Source organism: Bombina bombina, chromosome 6, assembly GCF_027579735.1.
Source record: "Bombina bombina isolate aBomBom1 chromosome 6, aBomBom1.pri, whole genome shotgun sequence".
NCBI classification, from domain to species: domain Eukaryota; kingdom Metazoa; phylum Chordata; class Amphibia; order Anura; family Bombinatoridae; genus Bombina; species Bombina bombina.
In genome coordinates, this window is record NC_069504.1 from 740,510,477 (window position 1) to 740,531,198 (window position 20,722).

General features: G+C 42.5%; 1 protein-coding gene across 2 annotated transcripts in view; it reads right to left on the reverse strand.

The window, feature by feature from the left end:
* Positions 1–457: 457 nt before the first annotated feature.
* The window catches only part of LOC128663585 (tumor necrosis factor receptor superfamily member 10A), a 340,293-nt gene continuing 320,028 nt past the window's right edge, over positions 458–20,722 (reverse strand). For both annotated transcript variants that reach the window (XM_053717981.1, XM_053717980.1), the window contains exon 9: positions 458–889. In XM_053717981.1, coding sequence (XP_053573956.1) covers positions 576–889 — 314 coding nt within the window. In that variant the 3' untranslated portion in view covers positions 458–575. The remainder of the gene's footprint in view (positions 890–20,722) is intronic.

Genomic DNA, 20,722 nt, shown 5'->3' on the forward strand with positions numbered 1-20,722 from the left:
TATATCTTTCTATATCTATCTAGTTGCATTTGGCTAAGCAGTTTAAGTCCAGGACCACATCAAGGTCTCTTCCCTCCTGGATCCCTAACCTACAGGCACACAATGCATGCTTTTAAACAAACTGAGAACCAACAGAAGTGACACAGGCATTTGTAATTGTGTGGCTATAGGTTAGGTACTCAGGAGGGAAGAGACCTTGACATGATGTTTGGCCAAATGCAACTAACTTCTATTTTTTCTTTTAAAACTCACTGTGTGCTTGCAGGCAAGTGCCAGACTGTGTTTTGTGTCAATAATTTTGCTTTGTTATTTTCCCTATGGGCTTTGCACCCAGGCTGGTCAGGGGTAACTGCCTGAGTTATACAGTTGTCTGTAAGTGTTCAGGGCTGTCCATTTCCGTGTTTAATAGATCGGATAAGATCAATAGATATTGTAACTACATTATATAAAGAGAGACTTTGGGTTTTATTTTTTTTATTTTTTTAGATATTTTTTTTATCTTTTTAGATTTTTTAGATTTTTTTTTAAATTTTTTTAGAAAAAAAATAAATTAAGGTATTTACATTTGTTCAGTACTAACTTGCATGGTCATTACAGCACCATGTGTTCGACACATACAACTGTTCTTGAATCAGTTTTTTAATAATATCATTTGCTGTCCTTCTCATGTTGAGAGAATATAAGTTTTGCAGTAAAGTGTTCACATTGTTGCTGCCGGTTTGTTCTCTCCATGTGGTAAGCATGTTGTAACGCTGCTCATAAGGGTTCATTGGGAAAGTGCGTTCCGCATCTTGGATATCAGTGTCTGACAGACGAAGGGATCTCATAAACCTTGTCCACTCGTTAGGTTTTACATTTTTAGCAAAAATGTCAAATGCTCTGCGGATGGCTGTGGAGATATAAGAAAATAATGAGAAAACAGTAGGGACAATAGAGATGGAGAAAATGACACTCTCCATAATGCCAGAAAGTGAGCAGGAATCACTACTAAGCTTCTACAATACTCTTCCCCTCTTGTATCATTAGTCAGCTGTGGCTAAACTTACATACCCCATATAATGCCACAGGCTTTGTGCTAGGCTAGCTCTATAATGTCTCTTATATAGGGTCCATCTTCTGTGTATCAGCATGATCTCATGTGAAACTTTAAGGTGATATGAAACAGTACTCCTATGCTAAATCATGCTAAACATAAAAAGAAACAGCAATAAGTTTACTTGTTTTCTTGGAAAATGAGCACTTAGAAATTCTCACTTTAGCCCCTGCCCTCGGGGAGATAAGAGCTGACATGTCCATTCTGTCCTCTTCTGGGCAAACCAGACTTCCTGTTTTTATTTTGCATTGACTAAACACTAATCCAGCTCATGTTACTCTAGAAGTTTTATGACATTAAGCTAGATATGCTTTTCTGTAGAGACCCCAGCCCTTGTAGGGCTGTGACAGGAAAATAATGGACACTGCACAAATTAAGTAAAAAATAAATAAATGATAAAATCTTTTTAAAATGATGAATACATATTGCAATGATTTATATTAAGTATTAGCCACTGCTAAGTGCTTTTTAATTACAACAATGAAACGGACGGTTGTTTTTTTTTGTTTTTTTTTTAATTTATTTTTTATTGAAGAACTGTCAAATGAAATGGTACATACAGACTTATCATGCAGTAATTATACATATAATTTGTAAATTGAGTCTTTAAAGAAGATATTACATAGGAGTCAAGACAGACTTCATTTTTATACCCCTAAGACATGTTAGGTCGCTCTTGGACCCCTTAGAAATTTAAAATCTGTTTGGTGTGGAGTAGTATTAGTCCAATGCTGTGGATAAACTAACAGAAAGAAAAACTAAAAAGGGAAGGTTTTACATAATGTGATATAGAAAACAATAAAGAAAGAAAAAAGTCCCAACTGGGTTAATAGTTAAGAACATAACTAGCTGTCTAACGTTCCATATGCAATAGGGAGGATAAATTATACTACCCCTACACAAAGTGAGGGTATAAATAAATGTGATATTTGACAAAGGATCCTCTTGATATCTGTCTTAATGATGAGATCTTATGTATAGCAATCTTTTTGGAGAGGAGTGGGCATTATCAATGTTGTAGCAATGAATATTAGTGAGAGATTAGTAACTGCAGCAACAATAGTAACAAGACTTAAAAAAAACTACTAATACTATATAATATGAATTACTGAGGTATTCATGTTACATACTTGAAAGTGAATTAGTGACCCAACATATTTCTGCTGTTTCATAAAGTATACCGCCAATACCATCACTATAATGTTGGGATACATAGCGATTCTCTGTACATGTCATCTAATGCAATATAATACTGCCCTCCCTGTGGCCTCGGCCGCCAGCCGCCAGGGAAAGACTGTGCGTTCCACAAACATGTAGGCTATTTATTATTTATTTTCCCATAGATAGCCTTCCTTCAGTACAATAGTATGAGGAAGAATATGCTATTTTATAAAAATTTAAATTAAGCATCTTAGAGTAGCAGGCTGTGTAGGGTAGAGTGAGGTATGTGGCATATCCAAGCTATCGTATCCCATACATAATTAACTGAAACTAAACAACATGTGAAACACTAAACATCTCTGCCAACGGGCCACCTTTCAAAATGAGTCCCTTATGGTTTTCTCTGTTCAACCTCCTAGATGAATTGAGCAAAGTCACATCTGATCAGCACAACAGGATAGTTGTTTAACCCCTGCTAGCTGACATTACAATAATCTAGCCTTTATCTGATATAAAAACCTGTGAATTTTTGCGATGACAGGACTTGAGTTCTCTTAATGCTTGTTGTTGTGAAGGAGAACGAGATGTCTGCTCAGCGTACCTCCAGTGCAGAACAGCAGGTGGCAGAGTCCATTTTTGTGTCCCTTGGGTTAGCGTCCCTGCTGTGTCTTGCACCGTTAGCCTCCGAGTCACATGCCGGGGTATAGATCCAGTAATTTTTTGAGGGTGCCCGCTCATACGAGGTGTGCTGATCGAGGTGATGTTCTGTGTCCCCTGATCTTGCAGGTCTGTAATGCAAGCGATCTGCTGCTTCTCCTGCGCTACGGACAATCTTGGCAGCGGTGTAGTGTTCTGCGCAGCATGGGCTTCCATAGGAGACTCCTGTGGTTGTGGCAAGTCAGCCAGCTCTCCCGGCTGTGAGAAGTCTTCGAGTGGCTCTGTGTCAAGGGACCCTTTCACAGTAGAAGACCTGGTTAGGTGTGTGGCATGTATTTCTTTATTATGCAATATTTGCATCAAACGGTCATATGGAGCTTTATCCATCATCCTGTGAAACAGCTTTTCAATTCTCTCCAACCTCTCATCCGATCGCTGCAAGTAGGATTCTCCCGCCATTGGCGCCATTTTAAGTGTCGCCATGTAAGGTAGTTTGTTTGTTGTTCTCTTTGAAAAGTGTGTTAATTCACTTTACTGTAGGTATCTGATTTCTTCTCGCTAGTGCAGAAATGCTGTAATTCCCAGTTAGGAACAAGTACCTCGGATTTACCGAGGGGGAAGCACCGCCATTAAGGAGCCGCCGCTCCAGGCCCCTATTGTCCTTTCCAGAGATCCGATGTCAAAAATACAGCCCAAATATTAGAGATGAGCCCTCAGAGGGACTAACAGATGTTGCAACCATATACTATTATATTTTAGCTGTGTAGTAGCGCCTATAATCGGCGGATTTTAAGCTTCTCAATCAGAGCTCTTGGAAGTTGCGACCGGTCAGGATCGCTGTTAGGACACGCCCCCGAAACGGACGGTTTTATATCCCTTTAATCTGCTCTTTAATCGTTGAGACTGTTGACTATGGCTGGGTTTAAATTGTAGTGGACAGAGTGTTGGTGGTGTCATTTTATTCTTGAGCCCAGCCTGACTACCCTGCAAAAAATAGTTCCATTAAAGGAACATTGTAATGCAAAAGTTACATGCGCTAAATCATTAAAGGACCATTAAAGACAGTAGAATTACATAGCCAAATGCATAATTAAAAATACATTACATAACACACTCTGCATTTTAAACTAGTGCATTTTTTTTTCTGGCAAATTTCAAAGATGCTTCCATTTTTCCTCGCCCTGTATCATGAGAGAACCAACAGCCAATCACAAAAAGGAAATTTATGCTTACCTGATAAATTTCTTTCTTTTACGATATGACGAGTCCACGGATTTTATCCTTACTTATGGGATATCACCTCCTGGTCAGCAGGAGGAGGCAAAGAGCACCACAGCAGAGCTGTATATATAGCTCCTCCCTTCCCTCACACTCCAGTCATTTGACCGAAGTTAGGAAGAGAAAGGAAAAGCCAAGGTGCAGAGGTGACTGAAGTTTAAGAAAAATACAGACCTGTCTAACAAAACAGGGTGGGCCGTGGACTCGTCATATTGTAAAAGAAATACATTTTTCAGGTAAGCATAAATTTCCTTTTCTTTTACAAGATATGACGAGTCCACGGATTTCATCCTTACTTATGGGATACAATACCAAAGCTATAGGACACGGATGAAAGGGAGGGACAAGACAGGAACCTAAACGGAAGGCACCACTGCTTGAAGAACCTTTCTCCCAAAAACAGCCTCGGACGAGGCAAAAGTATCAAATTTTTAAAATTTTTAAAAAGTGTGAAGAGACGACCAAGTTGCAGCCTTGCAAATCTGTTCAACAGAAGAATCATGCCCATGAGGAAGCCACAGCCCTAGTAGAATGAGCCGTAATTCTTTCAGGAGGCTGCTGTCCAGCAGTCTCATATGCAAAATGGATGATACTCTTCAGCCAAAAGGAAAGAGGTAGCCGTAGCTTTCAGGCCCCTACGTTTTCCAGAAAAAATAACAAATAATGAAGATGATTGACGAAAATCTTTAATCGCCTGCAAGTAAAACTTGCATCCAAGTTATGTAACAGACACTCCTTCTTAGAAGAAGGATTAGGACACAATGAAGGAAGAACAATTTCCTGATTAATATTCTTATTAGAAACAACCGTAGGAAAGAAACCAGGTTTGGTATGTAACACCACCTTATCAGAATGGAAAATAAGATAAGGAGAATCACATTGTAAAGCTGAAAGCTCAGAGACTCAACAAAAATAAAACTTTCCAAGATAACAACTGAATATCTATGGAATGCATGGGTTCAAACGGAACTCCTTGAAGAACGTTAAGAACTAAATTCAAACTCCAAGATGGAGAAATCTGTCCCTTTAAGGAACTTGCTGACAATCCTTTCTCCAATCCTTCTTGGAGAAAAGACAAAATCCTGGGAATCCTAACCCTAACTCCATTAGTAGCCCTTGGATTCGCACCAAAAAATATATTTACGCCATATCTTATGGTAAATTTTTCTAGTAACAGGCTTTCGTGCCTGAATCAAGGTATCAATGACCGAATCAGAAAACCCTAGCTTAGATAAAATAAAGCATTCAATCTCCAAGCAGTCAGCCGCAGAGAAACAAGATTCGGATGATGGAAGGGTCCCTGAATGAGAAGGTCCTGCCTCAATGGAAGCTTCCACGGTGGCAGAGAGGACATGTCCACAAGATCGGCATACCAAGTCCTGCGAGGCCATGCAGGAGCGATGAGAATCACTGACGCCCTCTCCTGTTTGACCCGAGCAATCACCCGGGGAAGGAGAGCAAACGGTGGAAACACATAAGCTAGGTTGAAGGACCAAGGCACTGCCAAGGCATCTATCAGTTCGGCCTGAGGATCCGTTGACCTGGATCCGTATCTCGGGAGCTTGGCATTCTGACGAGATGCCATAAGATCCATCTCCGGTCTGCCCCATCTGAGAATCAGATTGGCAAAGACCTCCAGATGGAGTTCCCATTCCCCTGGATGAAACGTCTGTCTGCTCAAAAAATCCGCTTTCCAGTTGTCCACTCCTGGGATGTAGATTGCTGACAGATAACAAGAGTGAGCCTCCGCCCACCGAATTATCTTGGATACTTCTGTCATTGCTAAGGAACTCCTTGTTCCCCCCTGATGATTGATGTAAGCCACAGTCGTGTTGTTGTCCGACTGAAATCGGATTAATTTTGCCGCAGCCAACTGAAGCCAATCTTGAAGCGAATTGAATATCGCTCTCAATTCCAGAATATTGATTGGAAGTAGAGAATCCGACAGAGTCCACACACCCTGAGCCTTCAGGGAATTCCAGACTGCACCCCATCCTAGTAGACTGGCATCTGTTGTCACTATCACCCATGAGGGCCTGCGGAAGCACGTCCCTTGGGACAGATGATCCGGCGACAACCACCAAAGAAGAGAGTCTCTTGTCTCCTGATCCAGATCTATCTGAGGAGACAAATTTGCATAATCTCAATTCCACTGACTCAGCATTCTCAGCTGTAGAGGTCTGAGATGAAAACGAGCAAAAGGAATGATGTCCATTGCCGCCACCATCAATCCAATTACCTCCATGCACTGAGCCACTGATGGCTGAGGATTGGACTGAAGGGCTCGGCATGTATTCAGAATCTTTAACTTTCTGACTTCCGTCAAGAAGATTTTCATGGATGTAGAGTCTATTAGAGTTCCCAGGAAAGGAACCCTTGTCTGTGGAATTAGTGAACTTTTTTCTAGATTCACCTTCCACCCGTGAGTCCTTAGAAAGGACAGAACCATGTCGGTATGAGACTTTGTCAGTTGATAAGACGACGCCTGGATTAGAATATCGTCCAGATAAGGCGCCAGTGCAATGCCCCATGGTCTGAGAACCGCTAGCAAAGACCCTAGAACCTTTGTGAAGATCCTGGGTGCCGTGGCCAGTCCAAATGGAAGAGCCACGAACTGAAAATGTTTGTCCAGGAAGGCAAACCTTAGGAACTGGTGATGATCTCTGTGGATAGGAATATGAAGATATGCATCCTTTAAGTCCACGGTAGTCATATATTGACCCTCCTGGATCAATGGAAGAATTGTCCGAATAGTCTCCATCTTAAAGGATGGAACTCTGAGAAACTTGTTTAGACACTTGAGATCTAAAATGGGTCGGAACGTTCCCTCTTTTTTGGGAACCACGAAAAGGTTTGAGTAAAATCCCTGCCCCTGTTCCCGTTTTGGAACGGGACAAATTACTCCCATAGTGGAGAGGTCTTTTACACAACGTAAGAACGCCTCTCTTTTTTTCTGGTCTATTTACAATCGTGAAAGCAGGAACCTTCCCCTTGGGAATGAATGTTGGAACTCCAGTTGATACCCTTGAGACACGATTTCTAGTGTCCAGGGATCCTGAACATCTCTTATCCAAGCCTGGACAAAGAGAGAAAGTCTGCCCCCTACTAGATCCGGTCCCGGATCGGGGGCCGCCCCTTCATGCTGTCTTGGGAGCAGCAGCGGGCTTCTTGGATTGCTTACCCTTGTTCCAAGCCTGGTTGGGTCTCCAGACAGTCTTGGCTTGAGCAAAATTCCCTTCCTGTTTAATGGAAGAGGAAGCGGGGACTCCCTTGAAGTTTCGAAAGGAACGAAAATTACTTTGTCTGGCCCTCTGCTTAGATGATTTATCCTGAGGTAGAAGGTGACCCTTACCTCCCGTAATGTCAGAAATGAACTCTTTCAAGTCAGGCCCGAATAAGGTCTTCCCCTTGAAAGGAATAGCCAAAAGCTTGGATTTAGAGGACACATCCGCAGACCAAGACTTTAACCATAAGGCTCTGCGCGCTAAAATGGTAAATCCTGCATTCTTAGCCGCTAATTTGGCGATCTGGAAAGCGGCATCCGTAACAAACAAATTTGCCAGCTTAAGGGCCTTTATTCTCTCCAGAATTTCCTCTAAGGAAGTCTCAGTCTTAAGAGACTCTTCTAAAGCATCAAACCAGAAGGCAGCCGCAGTTGTGACCGGTACAATGCAGGCCGTTGGTTGTAATAGAAACCCTTGATGAATATAGCTTCTTCAGAAGACCCTCCAACTTTTTGTCCATAGAGTCTTTGAAAGCACAACTGTCCTCAATAGGGATAGTCGTACGTTTAGCCAGGGTAGAAATAGCTCCCTCCACCTTAGGGACCGTCTGCCAAGAATCCCGAACGGTGTCAGCTATAGGATACATTTTTTTTAAAAGTAGGGGAAGGTGAAAACGGAATACCCGGTCTCTCCCATTCCCGTGTAATAATTTCCGAAATTCTCTTAGGAACCGGAAAAACATCAGAGTAAGCATGGACCTCTAGGTATTTGTCCATCTTACACAGTTGCTCTGGCGGTACCACAATAGAGTCACAGTCGTCCAGAGTCAGCAAAACCTCCCGCAACAACAGACGGAGGTGTTCAATCTTAAATCTAAATGACATCACGTCTGAATCTGTCTGGGGCAATGTACTTCCTGAATCAGATAATTCCCCTTCAGATAGAGTCTCCCTACCTCCCACTTCAGAGCCCTGGGAGTGTATGTCGGAGATCGCCATCAGAGAGTCAGGAGTCGCCTGGACCACCTGGTCCTCTCTTCTACTACGCTTGCCTTGTAATGCTGGCAACTTAGACAAAACCTCTGTAAGAGTAGATGACATAACTGACGCCATATCCTGTAGGGTAAAAGAGGAGGATGCAGTTGATGGCGCCTGAGTGGGTGTTAAAGGCTGTGACGCTTGGGGAGAAATTTGCGGCATATGTTATCTTTAAAGAAAATCTTATCTTTAAAACTTAAAGCCCTCTCAGTACATGAGGGGCAAAATGTAGGAGGGGGTTCCACATTGGCATCTAAACACATAGAACAAGTATGTTCCAGTAGTTCAGCCATGCTAAACAGAAAAACAAAGTGCAAACAGGTCGTGGTACAGAAATTGAATTAAGAAAAATAAACTGTGCTATGCCTTTAAATTTTAAAAAACGCTAAAAATTTTATTGCAAGCGTTCTAATAATAATACGTTTTGCACCAGAGTATCACATTCGATAAACGATAACTGCTTTATTGCAATGCCTAGAGAAAAAAAAAAAAAAAAACGCTAAATTTTTATTTATTTATTTATTTCAATTCCCTACCGTACTCTCTACCAACCAAGAGGCCCTTCGATAACCGCTGCTTAGGGTCGCATGTGATCAGGAGCAGCTGAGGCCAAGCGTCCACCGGACAACACCGGAACATGAGAGAAACACTGCCTAAGTCCTCCGTATACAGTCAGAGGCCGGGAACAAGTGCGCAACAAACCGCGCAAACCTAAGCCCCGCCCTTCGTGGGCGGTATAGGAAAAAACCCCACACAGAACCTACCACGTGGGTACAAATAATGTCGGGTAGACCCGACCGCAACACCAATGTGCGACCATAACAAAGTTTTGCCACAAACAAAGTCAGCCCCGGAGTAATGACTCTGAGTCTCCTATTCAAAAGCGTCAGCCTGCAGTGAAAAGTGCACCGGTTCTCAAACCGGATCATGTTAACACCACCCACACAAATATACACAGTAAAATAAGAGGGAAATTTATAGCAATGTACCAGTTTACCCCCCTTGTGTTGTAATCACTACCGGCCAGTCTGTTCTGAGCTGTTCTTCTTCCCAGAAACAAAAAAAAAAGACATACCGTAGTGTTGATCACAATGTGAACTTGTCCCACACGCAGAAAAGGTCTCCTGTCATCACCTCCTGCAGCTGTGTGGACAAATAGGGTCTTATGTGTTATTCGATAAGACCATCAGCAGGGCAGCACCAGCATGGGGAGTGAACAGAGAACATAGAATCTCCTCAATACCCATTGTTAAAAACACCTGATGCTCTCCCCTGAGAAAAATAGTACTCACTGGCACCATTTAAAAACAATAAAATCTTGATTGAAGAATCTAAACTAACACCTCACTTTACCTCTTCCTACACTAACACAAGCAAAGAGAATGACTAGGGTGGGAGGAGCTATATATACAGCTCTGCTGTGGTGCTCTTTGCCTCCTCCTGCTGACCAGGAGGGGATATCCCATAAGTAAGGATGAAATCCGTGGACTCGTCATATCTTGTAAAAGAAATGAATTAACTGAACTCTTGCACATGCTCAGTAGGAGCTGGTGCCTCAGCAAGTGTGTGCATATAAAAAGGCAGTGCACATTTTGTTAATAGAAATAAACAGGTAAGTTGTTTTAAAGATTGCATGCTATATCTGAATCATAAGACTTTAGTATCCCTTTAAAGAATGTAATATTTCTATTCCTGACCCTAGCTTACTCTGGTGTCAGTCACAATCTTTTCAGCTATCTGCTCCCGATAATGGTTTTTAAGGTTTGGCTTTTTTTAGTCAGCAGATTTTTTGTTGATCACAACCCAAAATTAATTCAGCCGCTAAAAGCCCACAACAGAGAACGTGTATACAACAGAACAATTCCCAAAAACCTGATCTTGTTATCGGGATAAAAACTGTAAATCCAACCAATACTGATGTCAATGGCAGTTTCGCACCTCTTAAAGGGACATAAAACAGTATGAACTAACATAAGTTTCTAAATATATAATGGAAATTAACATTTTATTAACGTATCTCTTCTATAACCCACTGGGAGTGTAATTTCTTCTACGGGCTGTGTTAACACAGCTTGGCCTTGAGGCCAAAAACTTTCAGGATGGGTGGGGATACCACTGGCTAAATAAACTAATTCAAATGCCAATATAAGGTTAATGGAAATACTTGGAAACAATTTAATACATTTCAGTAGGTAAAGTGGATCATTGGGAACAAATTAAAGGGGAGAACATTTTCGAGTAAACTGTCACTCCCCTACCCATAATCCCTAGTCATTCGACCAAAGGGAAATGGAATAACACAAAGGTGTAGAGGTGCCTGAGGTTTAGTAAAAAATAACTGTCTTAATAAAGGGTGGGGTCGTGGACTCTCCATATCCGGAAAGAAAGAAATTCATCAGGTAAGCAAAAATGTTGTTTTCTTTCCTAAGATATGGAGAGTCCATGATGTCATTCAATTACTAGTGGGAAACAATACCCAAGCTAGAGGACACATAATGAACAGGTAGACCTAAACAGAAGACACCACCGCTTGAAGAACCTTTCTCCCAAAAGAGGCCTCAGCCGAGGCAAAAGTATAAAATTTGGAAAAAGTATGCAGAGAGGACCAAGTTGCAGCCTTGAAAATCTGTTACACAGAAGCTTCATTTTTGAAAGTCCAAGAAGGAGACAGCCCTAGTGGAATGAGCTGTAATTCTCACAGGAGGCTGCTGTCCAGCAAACAAAACAAAAAAGAAAATGTATGCTTACCTGATAAATGTCTTTATTTCTTGACACAATAAGTCCACGGATCATCTAATTACTATTGGGAATATTACTCCAGCCCAGCAGGAGGCGGCAAAGAGCACCACAGCAAAGGTGTTAAATATTACAACCCTTCCCTCCCACCCCAGTCATTCGACCGAAGTAAAGGAGAGAAAGGAAGCAACAAGGTGCAGAGGTGTCTAAAGTTAAACAGCAACCTGTATATAGAACAGGGCGGACCGTGGACTCATTGTGTCAAGAAATAAATAAATTTATCAGGTAAGCATAAATTTTCTTTTTTTTTTTAGTTTGAGACTGCTGGACAGCAACCTCCTGAGAGAATTACAGCTCATTCCACTTGGGCTGTCTCCTTTCTTTCTAATGACAAGATGAGTCCACAGATCATCTAATTACTATTGGGAATCAATACCCAAGCTAGAGTACACAGATAAGGGAGGGACAAGACAGGGAACCAAACGGAAGGCACCACTGCTTGAAGAACCTTTCTCCCAAAAGCGGCCTCAGCCAAGGTAAAAGTGTCAAATTTGTAGAAATTTGAAAAAGTGTGAAGAGAGGACCAAGTTGCAGCCTTGCAAATCTGTTCCACAGAAGATTCATTTTTGAATGCCCATGAGGAAGAAACAGCCCTCGTGGAATCAGCCGTAATTCTCTCTGGAGGATGCTGCCCAGCAGTTTCATAGGCAAAACGTATGATAATCTTCAGCCAAAAAGAAAGAAGTAGCCGTAGCTTTCTGTCCCTTATGTTTTCCCGAGAAAACCACAAACAAGGCAGAAGACTGACGAAAATCCTTAGTCGCCTGTAAGTAAAACTTTAGAGCACGTACCATGTCTAAATTGTGCAGAAGCCATTCCTTCTGAGAAGAAGGATTAGGACACAATGAAGGAACAACAATCTCCTGATAAATGTTCCGGTCGGAAACTACTTTAGGGAGAAACCCTAACTTTGTACGTAAAACTACCTTATCCGAATGAAAATAAGGTAAAGTGACTCATACTGTAATGTTGAGAGCTCTGACACTCTACGAGCAGATGAAATAGCAACAAGAAACAAAACTTTCCAAGATAACAACTTAATATCTAAGGAATGCATAGGCTCAAACGGAGCCCCTTGAAGAACCTTAAGAACTAAATTAAGACTCCAGGGAGGAGTAACTGATTTGAACACAGGCCTGATCTTGACCAAGGCCTGACAAAAAGACTGCACGTCTGGAACGTCTGCCAGACGTTTATGTAGCAAAATAGACAAGGCAGATATTTGACCCTTGCCGATAATCGTTTCTCCAAACCTTCTTGGAGAAATGACAGAATTCTAGGAATCCTAACTCTACTCCGAGAGTAGCCCTTGGATTCACACCAATATAGATATTTACGCCATATCTTGTGGTAAATCTTTCTAGTCACAGGTTTACGAGCCTGAATCATGGTCTCTATGACCGAATCTGAAAATCCCGCTTGGATAAAATTAAGCGTTCAATCTCCAAGCAGTCAGCTTCAGAGAAACTAGATTTGGATGAAGGAAGGGTCCTTGAAGTAGAAGGTCCTTCCTCAACGGAAGTCTCCAAGGTGAAAGAGATGACATGTCCACCAGGCCTGCATACCAAATCCTATGAGGCCAAACCGGTGCAATCAGGATCACCAACACCCTCTTCTGCTTGATTCGAGCAATGACTCGAGGAAGAAGAGCGAACGGAGGAAATAGGTATGCAAGACTGAAATTCCAAGGTACGGCCAGGGCGTCTTTCTGCCGAGATGCCATGAGATCCAACTCCGGCTGAACCCATTTGAGAATCAGGCTGGAAAAAACTTCCGGATGGAGTTCCCACTCCCCCAGGTGAAAGGTCTGTGTGCTCAGGAAGTCCGTTTCCCAGTTGTCCACCCCTGGGATGTGGATCGCAGACAGACAGCAATTGTGGGTCTCCGCCCACCGAATTATCTTGGCTACCTCTGTCATGGCTAAGGAACTCTGTGTTCCTCCCTGATGATTGATGTAAGCCACTGAAGTTATGTTGTCCGACTGGAACCTGATTAACCGGGCCGAGGCTAACTGGGGCCAGGTCATAAGAACATTGAAGATTGCTCTCAGCTCCAGAATGTTTATAGGCAGAACAGACTCTGACCGATTCCAAGTTCCCTGAGCCTTTAGAGAGCCCCAGACTGCTCCCCATCCTAGAAGGCTGGCATCTGTTGTCACAATTACCCAGGAGGGTCTGGAAAGCAGGTTCCCTGGGAAAGATGATCCTGAGACAACCACCAAAGAAGAGAATCCCTTGTCTCCTGCTCCAGTAGTATTCGTGGAGACAAATCTGCATAATTTCTGTTCCATTGACTGAGCATGTTTAACTGCAGAGGTCTGAGGTGGAAACGAGCAAACGGGATGATGTCCATTGCCGCCATCATCAGCCCGATTACCTCCATGCACTGAGGGCCGAGGAGCAGACTGAAGTGCTAGGCAAGATTTGAAAATCTTTGATTTCCTGACTTCTGTCAGAAACATCTTCATTGACAGGGAATCTATTATGGTTCCCAAGAAAGTTACCCTTGTATTTGGAACTAAGGAACTCTTTTCCAAATTTACCTCTGTGAGATCGCAGGAAAGATAACATTTCCGTGTGGGATCTTGCTTGTTGAAAGGATGGCGCCTGGACCAGGATGTCGTCCAGATAAGGCGCCACTGCAATGCCCTGTAATCGGAGCACCGCCAACAGGGATCCCAGAACCTTTGAGAAAATTCTGGGAGCTGTGGCAAGGCCAAAAGGAAGAGCCACAAATTGGAAGTGTTTGTCTAGAAATGCAAACCTTAGAAACTTGTGATGATCCCTGTGAATGGGAACATGTAGGTATGCGTCCTTTAAGTCCAACGTTGTAATAAATTGACCCTCTTCGACCAAAGGAAGAATGGAACAAATAGTTTCCATCTTGAAGGACGGTACTCTGAGGAATTTGTTTAGACTCTTGAGATCTAAAATTGGTCTGAAGGTTCCCTCCTTTTTGGGAACCACAAACAGATTGGAATAAAACCCCAGACCCTGTTCCTGCATCGGAACAGGAACTATCACTCCCAGGTCGGAGAGGTTCGGTACACAGTGTAAGAACGCCTCTTTTTGTCTGGTCTACAGATAATCTTGTAAGCAGAAACCTGCCTTCTTGTTTGTATCCCTGGGACACTATGTCCACTGCCCAGGGATCCTGAACATCTCAAACCCAAGCCTGAGCGAAGAAGGAAAGCCCTTCACGCCATCTTTGATTCAACAGCAGGCTTTTTGGATTGTTTTCCCTTGTTCCAAGACTGATTGAATCTCCAGGAAGGCTTAGACTGTTCTTGCTTGGAAGATGAAGCGGAAGAGTTTCCCTTGAAATTTCGAAAGGAACGAAAATTACTCTGACGTCCCTTTTGTTTGTTTCTCTTATCCTGAGGGAGAAGATGACCCTTTCCTCCCATAATATCAGAGATTATTTCCGTCAAACCCGGTCCAAACAAGGTCTTTCCCTTGTAAGGAATCGCTAAAAGATTAGATTTAGATGACACATCCGCAGACAAAGGTTTTAACCATAAAGCTCTGCGGGCTAGTACAGCAAAACCTGAAATCTTTGCTCCAAGTTTGATAACCTGTAAGGAAGCATCAGTAATAAATTAATAAGCCAATTTAAGGGCTTTTTTCCTATCCTGGATCTCATCAAGGGGAGTTTCTGTCCTAATAGCATCAGACAACGCATAAAACCAATATGCAGCCGCACTGGTGACGGTAGCAATGCACACAGCAGGTTGCCATTGTAAACCTTGGTGTACATACATCTTTAGTAACACCTCTAATTTTTTGTCCATAGGATCTTTAAAGGCACAACTATCCTCAATAGGGATAATAGTTCTCTTGGCCAGAGTGGAAATAGCTCCTTCCACCTTGGGTACTGTTTGCCAAGCCTCCTTGATAGAGTCCGCTATGGGAAACATCTTTTTACATATAGGAGATGGAGAAAAAGGGATTCCCAGTCTCTCCCATTCCTTACCAATGATCTCAGGAGCTTGGTCAGGTATTGGAAAAACCTCTACCAAGAAAGGTACATCAAAATATTTGTTAAGCTTACTGGATTTCTTAGGATTAACTACAACCATAGTGTCGCTGTCATCCAATGTAGCTAAAACCTCCTTAAGTAACAGACGGAGGTGTTCTATCTTAAACCTGAAGGATACAACTTTAGTATCAGCAGGAGGAATTACACTGTAATTATCTGAGATTTCACCCTCAGATGCTACCGAAGTATCCTCCTCCTCAGGCTTCTGGGAGGGGGCATCCGAAATAGCAACAACTGCGTCAGTAACCCCTACTGAATGTTTACTTTTCCTCTTGCGCTTTCCCTGCAGCATGGGAAAAGCAGGCAACGCATCAGAAACCGCAGAGGACATGAGAGAAGCGATGTCTTGCAACATAACTCCAGGAGGAGTTGGAGAGGAAGCGCAGGGCACTGCATGTGTGGGCGATACAAGTTGGAACGCTTGAGGAGAAAGCTGCAGCATATATTGAACATCGTCATTAGACTCCTGAACAGCATCTGTCTTTGAAAATGTTGGCTCAAAAAAAAAAAGAAGTCTATCCCTATAATTTAAAGTTCTCTCAATACATGAGGAACAGAAAGGGATTGGTGGTTCCACATTGGCATCAAAACACAAAGAACAAGTGACATTTTGCAAAGCCTCTTGGTCCATTCTGACACACAATGGATCAAATTATAACCTTCATTTTTACAAAAAAAAATTAAATAGAAAAAAACGTTACTGTCCCTTTAAATTTTAAACTTTTTTACTATAGTCTGAAAACTAACAAAATGTGCTAAATAAAAAACTAACAGAACACCTCTACACCTCAGCTTCTTTGCTAAGGTGCCTACCTGACCTGCTACACCGAAGCTTTGCAAATTCCCTAGACAAACGATCCGGAACTCAGCAGGAGACAAATTGAGCCGTTCTCCGGTCGTAGGAACACATGCTTGCAGATAACCATGCGTTGCTAGACAGACCCAGATTATCCCCTTCCTCTGCACACAACTTGCCGCCCCACATAGCTCCGCCCATCGTGGGCGTCCCTCAAACAATAATCTCCTGGTCGGCATTTTGTATTATGGTTTAACCGCCGGGAGTAGTGGAACCACCTGAGCCCTGTTTAGCTTACTGCATCCTCTGCCCCAGTGCCTGCATAAAACAGCTGTGTTCTAAGTCCTCTCCAGTATAGGAGGGTTTAAGTGTCACTTGTAAAATATAGTGCATTTATAAAATACACCTTGTTCTGAAATAAAGTGCCCACTTTTTCTGAGTGTCTTTCTCCTTTCCCAGAAATAATAAAGTCAGCACTTACCTCACAAATCTGCCCGACAGCAAGGCAGCTCACCAGATTTGAGAGGTCCTCTCCCTCACATAGACCTGTGGAGAAAAAGATAAAGACTGAGTAATCTTACTCAGGCTATCAAGATTAGGGCAGCATAAATTACATGGGAGGTGCAGTGAGAATTATGTCCCACAAGTTCCCAGTGCTCTAAAGCCACCACTACCCTACTGAAGAGACTGATCGGCGCTACAGCTACACCCTAGGACAAAGCAGCACAATCTTGCACCTTTTAAAAAAACAATAAAATCTTGCTTGAATAATCTTTATCTAACACCTAAATTTACCACTTCCTTGCTCTAACATAGGCAAAGAGAATGACTGGGGTGGGAGGGAAGGGAGGTGATATTTAATAGCTTTGCTGTGGTGCTCTTTACTGCCTCCTGCTGGGCAGGAGTGATATTCCCAATAGTAATTAGATGATCCGTGGACTCATCGTGTCATTAGAAAGAAATACTTCTCAACCAGAGGGAAAGAGAAGTAGAAGTAGCCTTCTGAACCTTACGCTTTCCTGAGAAACAAACAAACAGGACAGAAGACTGGCGAAAATCCTTAGTTGCCTGTAGGTAGAATTTTAGAGCACGCACAAGTTCTTTTTGTCTTGCGGTAGAAAAGACCCTTTCCACCAGTAATATCAGAAATTATTTCTGCCAGACCAGGTCCGAACAAGGTCTTACCCTTGTAAGGAAGCACAGAAGCTTGGACTTAGAGGTAACATCAGCTGACCAAGATTTTACCCACAATGCCCTATGGGCTAGGACAGAGAAGCCAGACATCTTGGCTCCCAGTTTAATAACTTGCATGTTAGTATCAGAAATAAAGGAATTGGCTAGTTTGAGTTCAGATTCATGACAAGGCGTCGCACCAATAAGATGCTGCACTTGCTACTGTGGCAATACAAACTGCAGCTTGCCATTGAAGACCTCAATGAACATACATCTTCTTCAAATAAGCTTCCAGCTTTTTGTCCATGGAATCCTTAAAGGAGCAGCTATCCTCTATAGGGATCGTAGTTCTCTTAGCCAGAGTAGAAAATATAATTTATGCTTACCTGATAAATTCATTTCTCCTGTAGTGTAGTCAGTCCACGGGTCATCCATTACTTATGGGATTATATCTCCTCCCTAACAGGAAGTGCAAGAGGATCACCCAAGCAGAGCTGCTATATAGCTCCTCCCCTCTACGTCATATCCAGTCATTCGACCGAAACCATATGAGAAAGGAGAAACTATAGGGTGCAGTGGTGAATGGAGTTTAATTAAAATTTAGACCTGCCGTAAAAAACAGGGCGGGCCGTGGACTGACTACACTACAGGAGAAATGAATTTATCAGGTAAGCATAAATTATATTTTCTCCTGTTAAGTGTAGTCAGTCCACGGGTCATCCATTACTTATGGGATACCAATACCAAAGCTAAAAGTACACGGATGACGGGAGGGACAGGCAGGATCTTTACACGGAAGGAACCACTGCCTGTAGAACCTTTCTCCCAAAAACAGCCTCCGAAGAAGCAAAAGTGTCAAATTTGTAAAATTTTGAAAAAGTGTGAAGTGAAGACCAAGTTGCAGCCTTGCAAATCTGTTCAACAGAGGCCTCATTCTTAAAGGCCCAAGTGGAAGCCACAGCTCTAGTAGAATGAGCTGTAATCCTTTCAGGAGGCTGCTGTCCAGCAGTCTCATAGGCTAAACGTATTATGCTACAACGCCAAAAAGAGAGAGAGGTAGCCGAAGCTTTTTGACCTCTCCTCTGTCCAGAATAAACGACAAACAGGGAAGAAGTTTGACGAAAATCTTTAGTTGCCTGCAAATAAAATTTCAGGGCACGGACGACGTCCAGATTGTGCAAAAGTCGTTCCTTCTTTGAAGAAGGGTTAGGGCACAATGATGGAACAACAATCTCTTGATTGATATTCTTGTTAGTGACTACCTTAGGCAGGGGTGTCCAAACTTTTTTGGAAGAGTGCCAGATTTCATGAAGTGAACATGTGCGAGGGCCGACCATTTTGCCTGACATTCTTTGAACCATTTTAAAATAAATGCAAATTAACTATTTTATGCAAAGTTTATTGAAAACGGCATACTTTTACATTTTGTGACTTGGATGACAAATCTAAACATGTGTTAAATCACTCTGCCTTTAAAAAAACAGGAAGCTGAACTATGCCAGGAGCATTGTAAAGTACATTACACAAACTAATAAAGGTTGTCTGTCAACTTTTAAGTTCAGAAAATGTGAACAGGAACATAACACCATAACACCAAAATTTAATTCCATTGTACAGCATATAACTAATTGCTGGAACTACCTGTCCTATACCTTTTTCTGAATGATAATTCTAATAAAATATATACTCTTCATAGAGTTCCTTGTTATATATCCCTGCTGGGACACTTCATATAAAAAACACCTAATGTTGTTAATACTTCCTTATAGTGTTAACTAATATAAAGGGTGTAACAAACATATATTGTGTTAATTATTAAATGCTTGTCAAATGTTGATATCGTAATACTGTCTTAAAGCATATGAAAGTTCTCTTCACAGGGTTACGTTAAAGTCAGTTCTTATTCACTTCACAAGGTTACGATAATGGCAGTAATTTTAGTGCAGCAAAAGTTATTCATAATCACTTCACAAGGTTATGATAATGGCAGTAATTATAGTGCAGCAAAAGTTATTTAAGAGGTTACCTTGTAGGAATCACTGTTCGACAGGATTTAACAAAAAAAACTCTGTAGAGATCAGCAAGATGGTGGAGGAGTACTCCTGTGGCTCAGTACGGCTGAGCTTCCTGTGGCGTGTGACGTCAGAGGACGGATAACGGCCGATTGCCGTGCACTGAGACAGAAATAACACTACTCAAGGCAGTTTGGGACTTAACTGAGCGGCGGTCAGGGACTCACTGGGGGGCCATATCAGTCCGGTACTCGTGCCGCAATTGGCCCGCGGGCCGGACTTTGGACATGCCTGACCTTAGGTAAGAACCCAGGTTTAGTACACAGAACTACCTTGTCTGAATGAAAAATCAGATAAGGAGAATCACAATGCAAGGCCGATAACTCAGAGACTCTTCGAGCCGAGGAAATAGCCATTAAAAACAGAACTTTCCAAGATAACAGCTTGATATCGATGGAATGAAGGGGTTCAAATGGAACACCTTGCAGAACGTTAAGAACTAAGTTTAAGCTCCACAGCGGAGCAACAGTCTTAAACACAGGCTTAATCCTAGTCAAAGCCTGAACGTCTGGAACTTCTGCCAGACGTTTGTGTAAAAGGATAGACAGAGCTTAAATCTGTCCCTTTAACAAACTAGCAGATAAACCCTTTTCTAAACCTTCTTGTAGAAAAGACAATATCCTAGGAATCCTAACCTTACTCCATGAGTAACTCTTGGATTCGCACCAATATAAGTATTTACGCCATATTTTATGGTAAATTTTCCTGGTAACAGGTTTCCTAGCCTGTATTAAGATATCAATCACTGACTCCGAGAATCCCCGCTTTGATAGAATCAAGCGTTCAATCTCCATGCAGTCAGCCTCAGAGAAATTAGATTTGGATGTTTGAAAGGACCCTGAATCAGAAGGTCCTGTCTCAGAGGCAGAGACCATGGTGGACAGGACGACATGTCCACTAGATCTGCATACCAGGTCCTGCGTGGCCACGCAGACGCGATTAGAATCACTGATGCTCTCTAACAAGGAAGCTTGGCGTTCTGGCGAGACGCCATGAGATCCAGATCTGGTTTGCCCCAAAGATGAAGCAGTTGGGCAAACACCTCCGGATGAAGTTCCCACTCCCCCGGATGAAAGGTCTGGCGACTTAGAAAATCCGCCTCCCAGTTCTCCACGCCTGGGATGTGGATCGCTGACAGGTGGCAAGAGTGAGACTCTGCCCAGCGATTTATCTTTGAGACTTCCATCATCGCTAGGGAACTCCTTGTTCCTCCTTGATGGTTGATGTAAGCCACAGTCGTGATGTTGTCCGACTGAAACCTGATGAACCTCAGAGTTGCTAAAAGAGGCCAAGCCAGAAGAGCATTGAAAATTGCTCTTAATTCCAGAATGTTTATTGGAAGGAGTCTCTCCTCCTGAGTCCATGATCCCTGAGCCTTCAGGGAATTCCAGACTGCG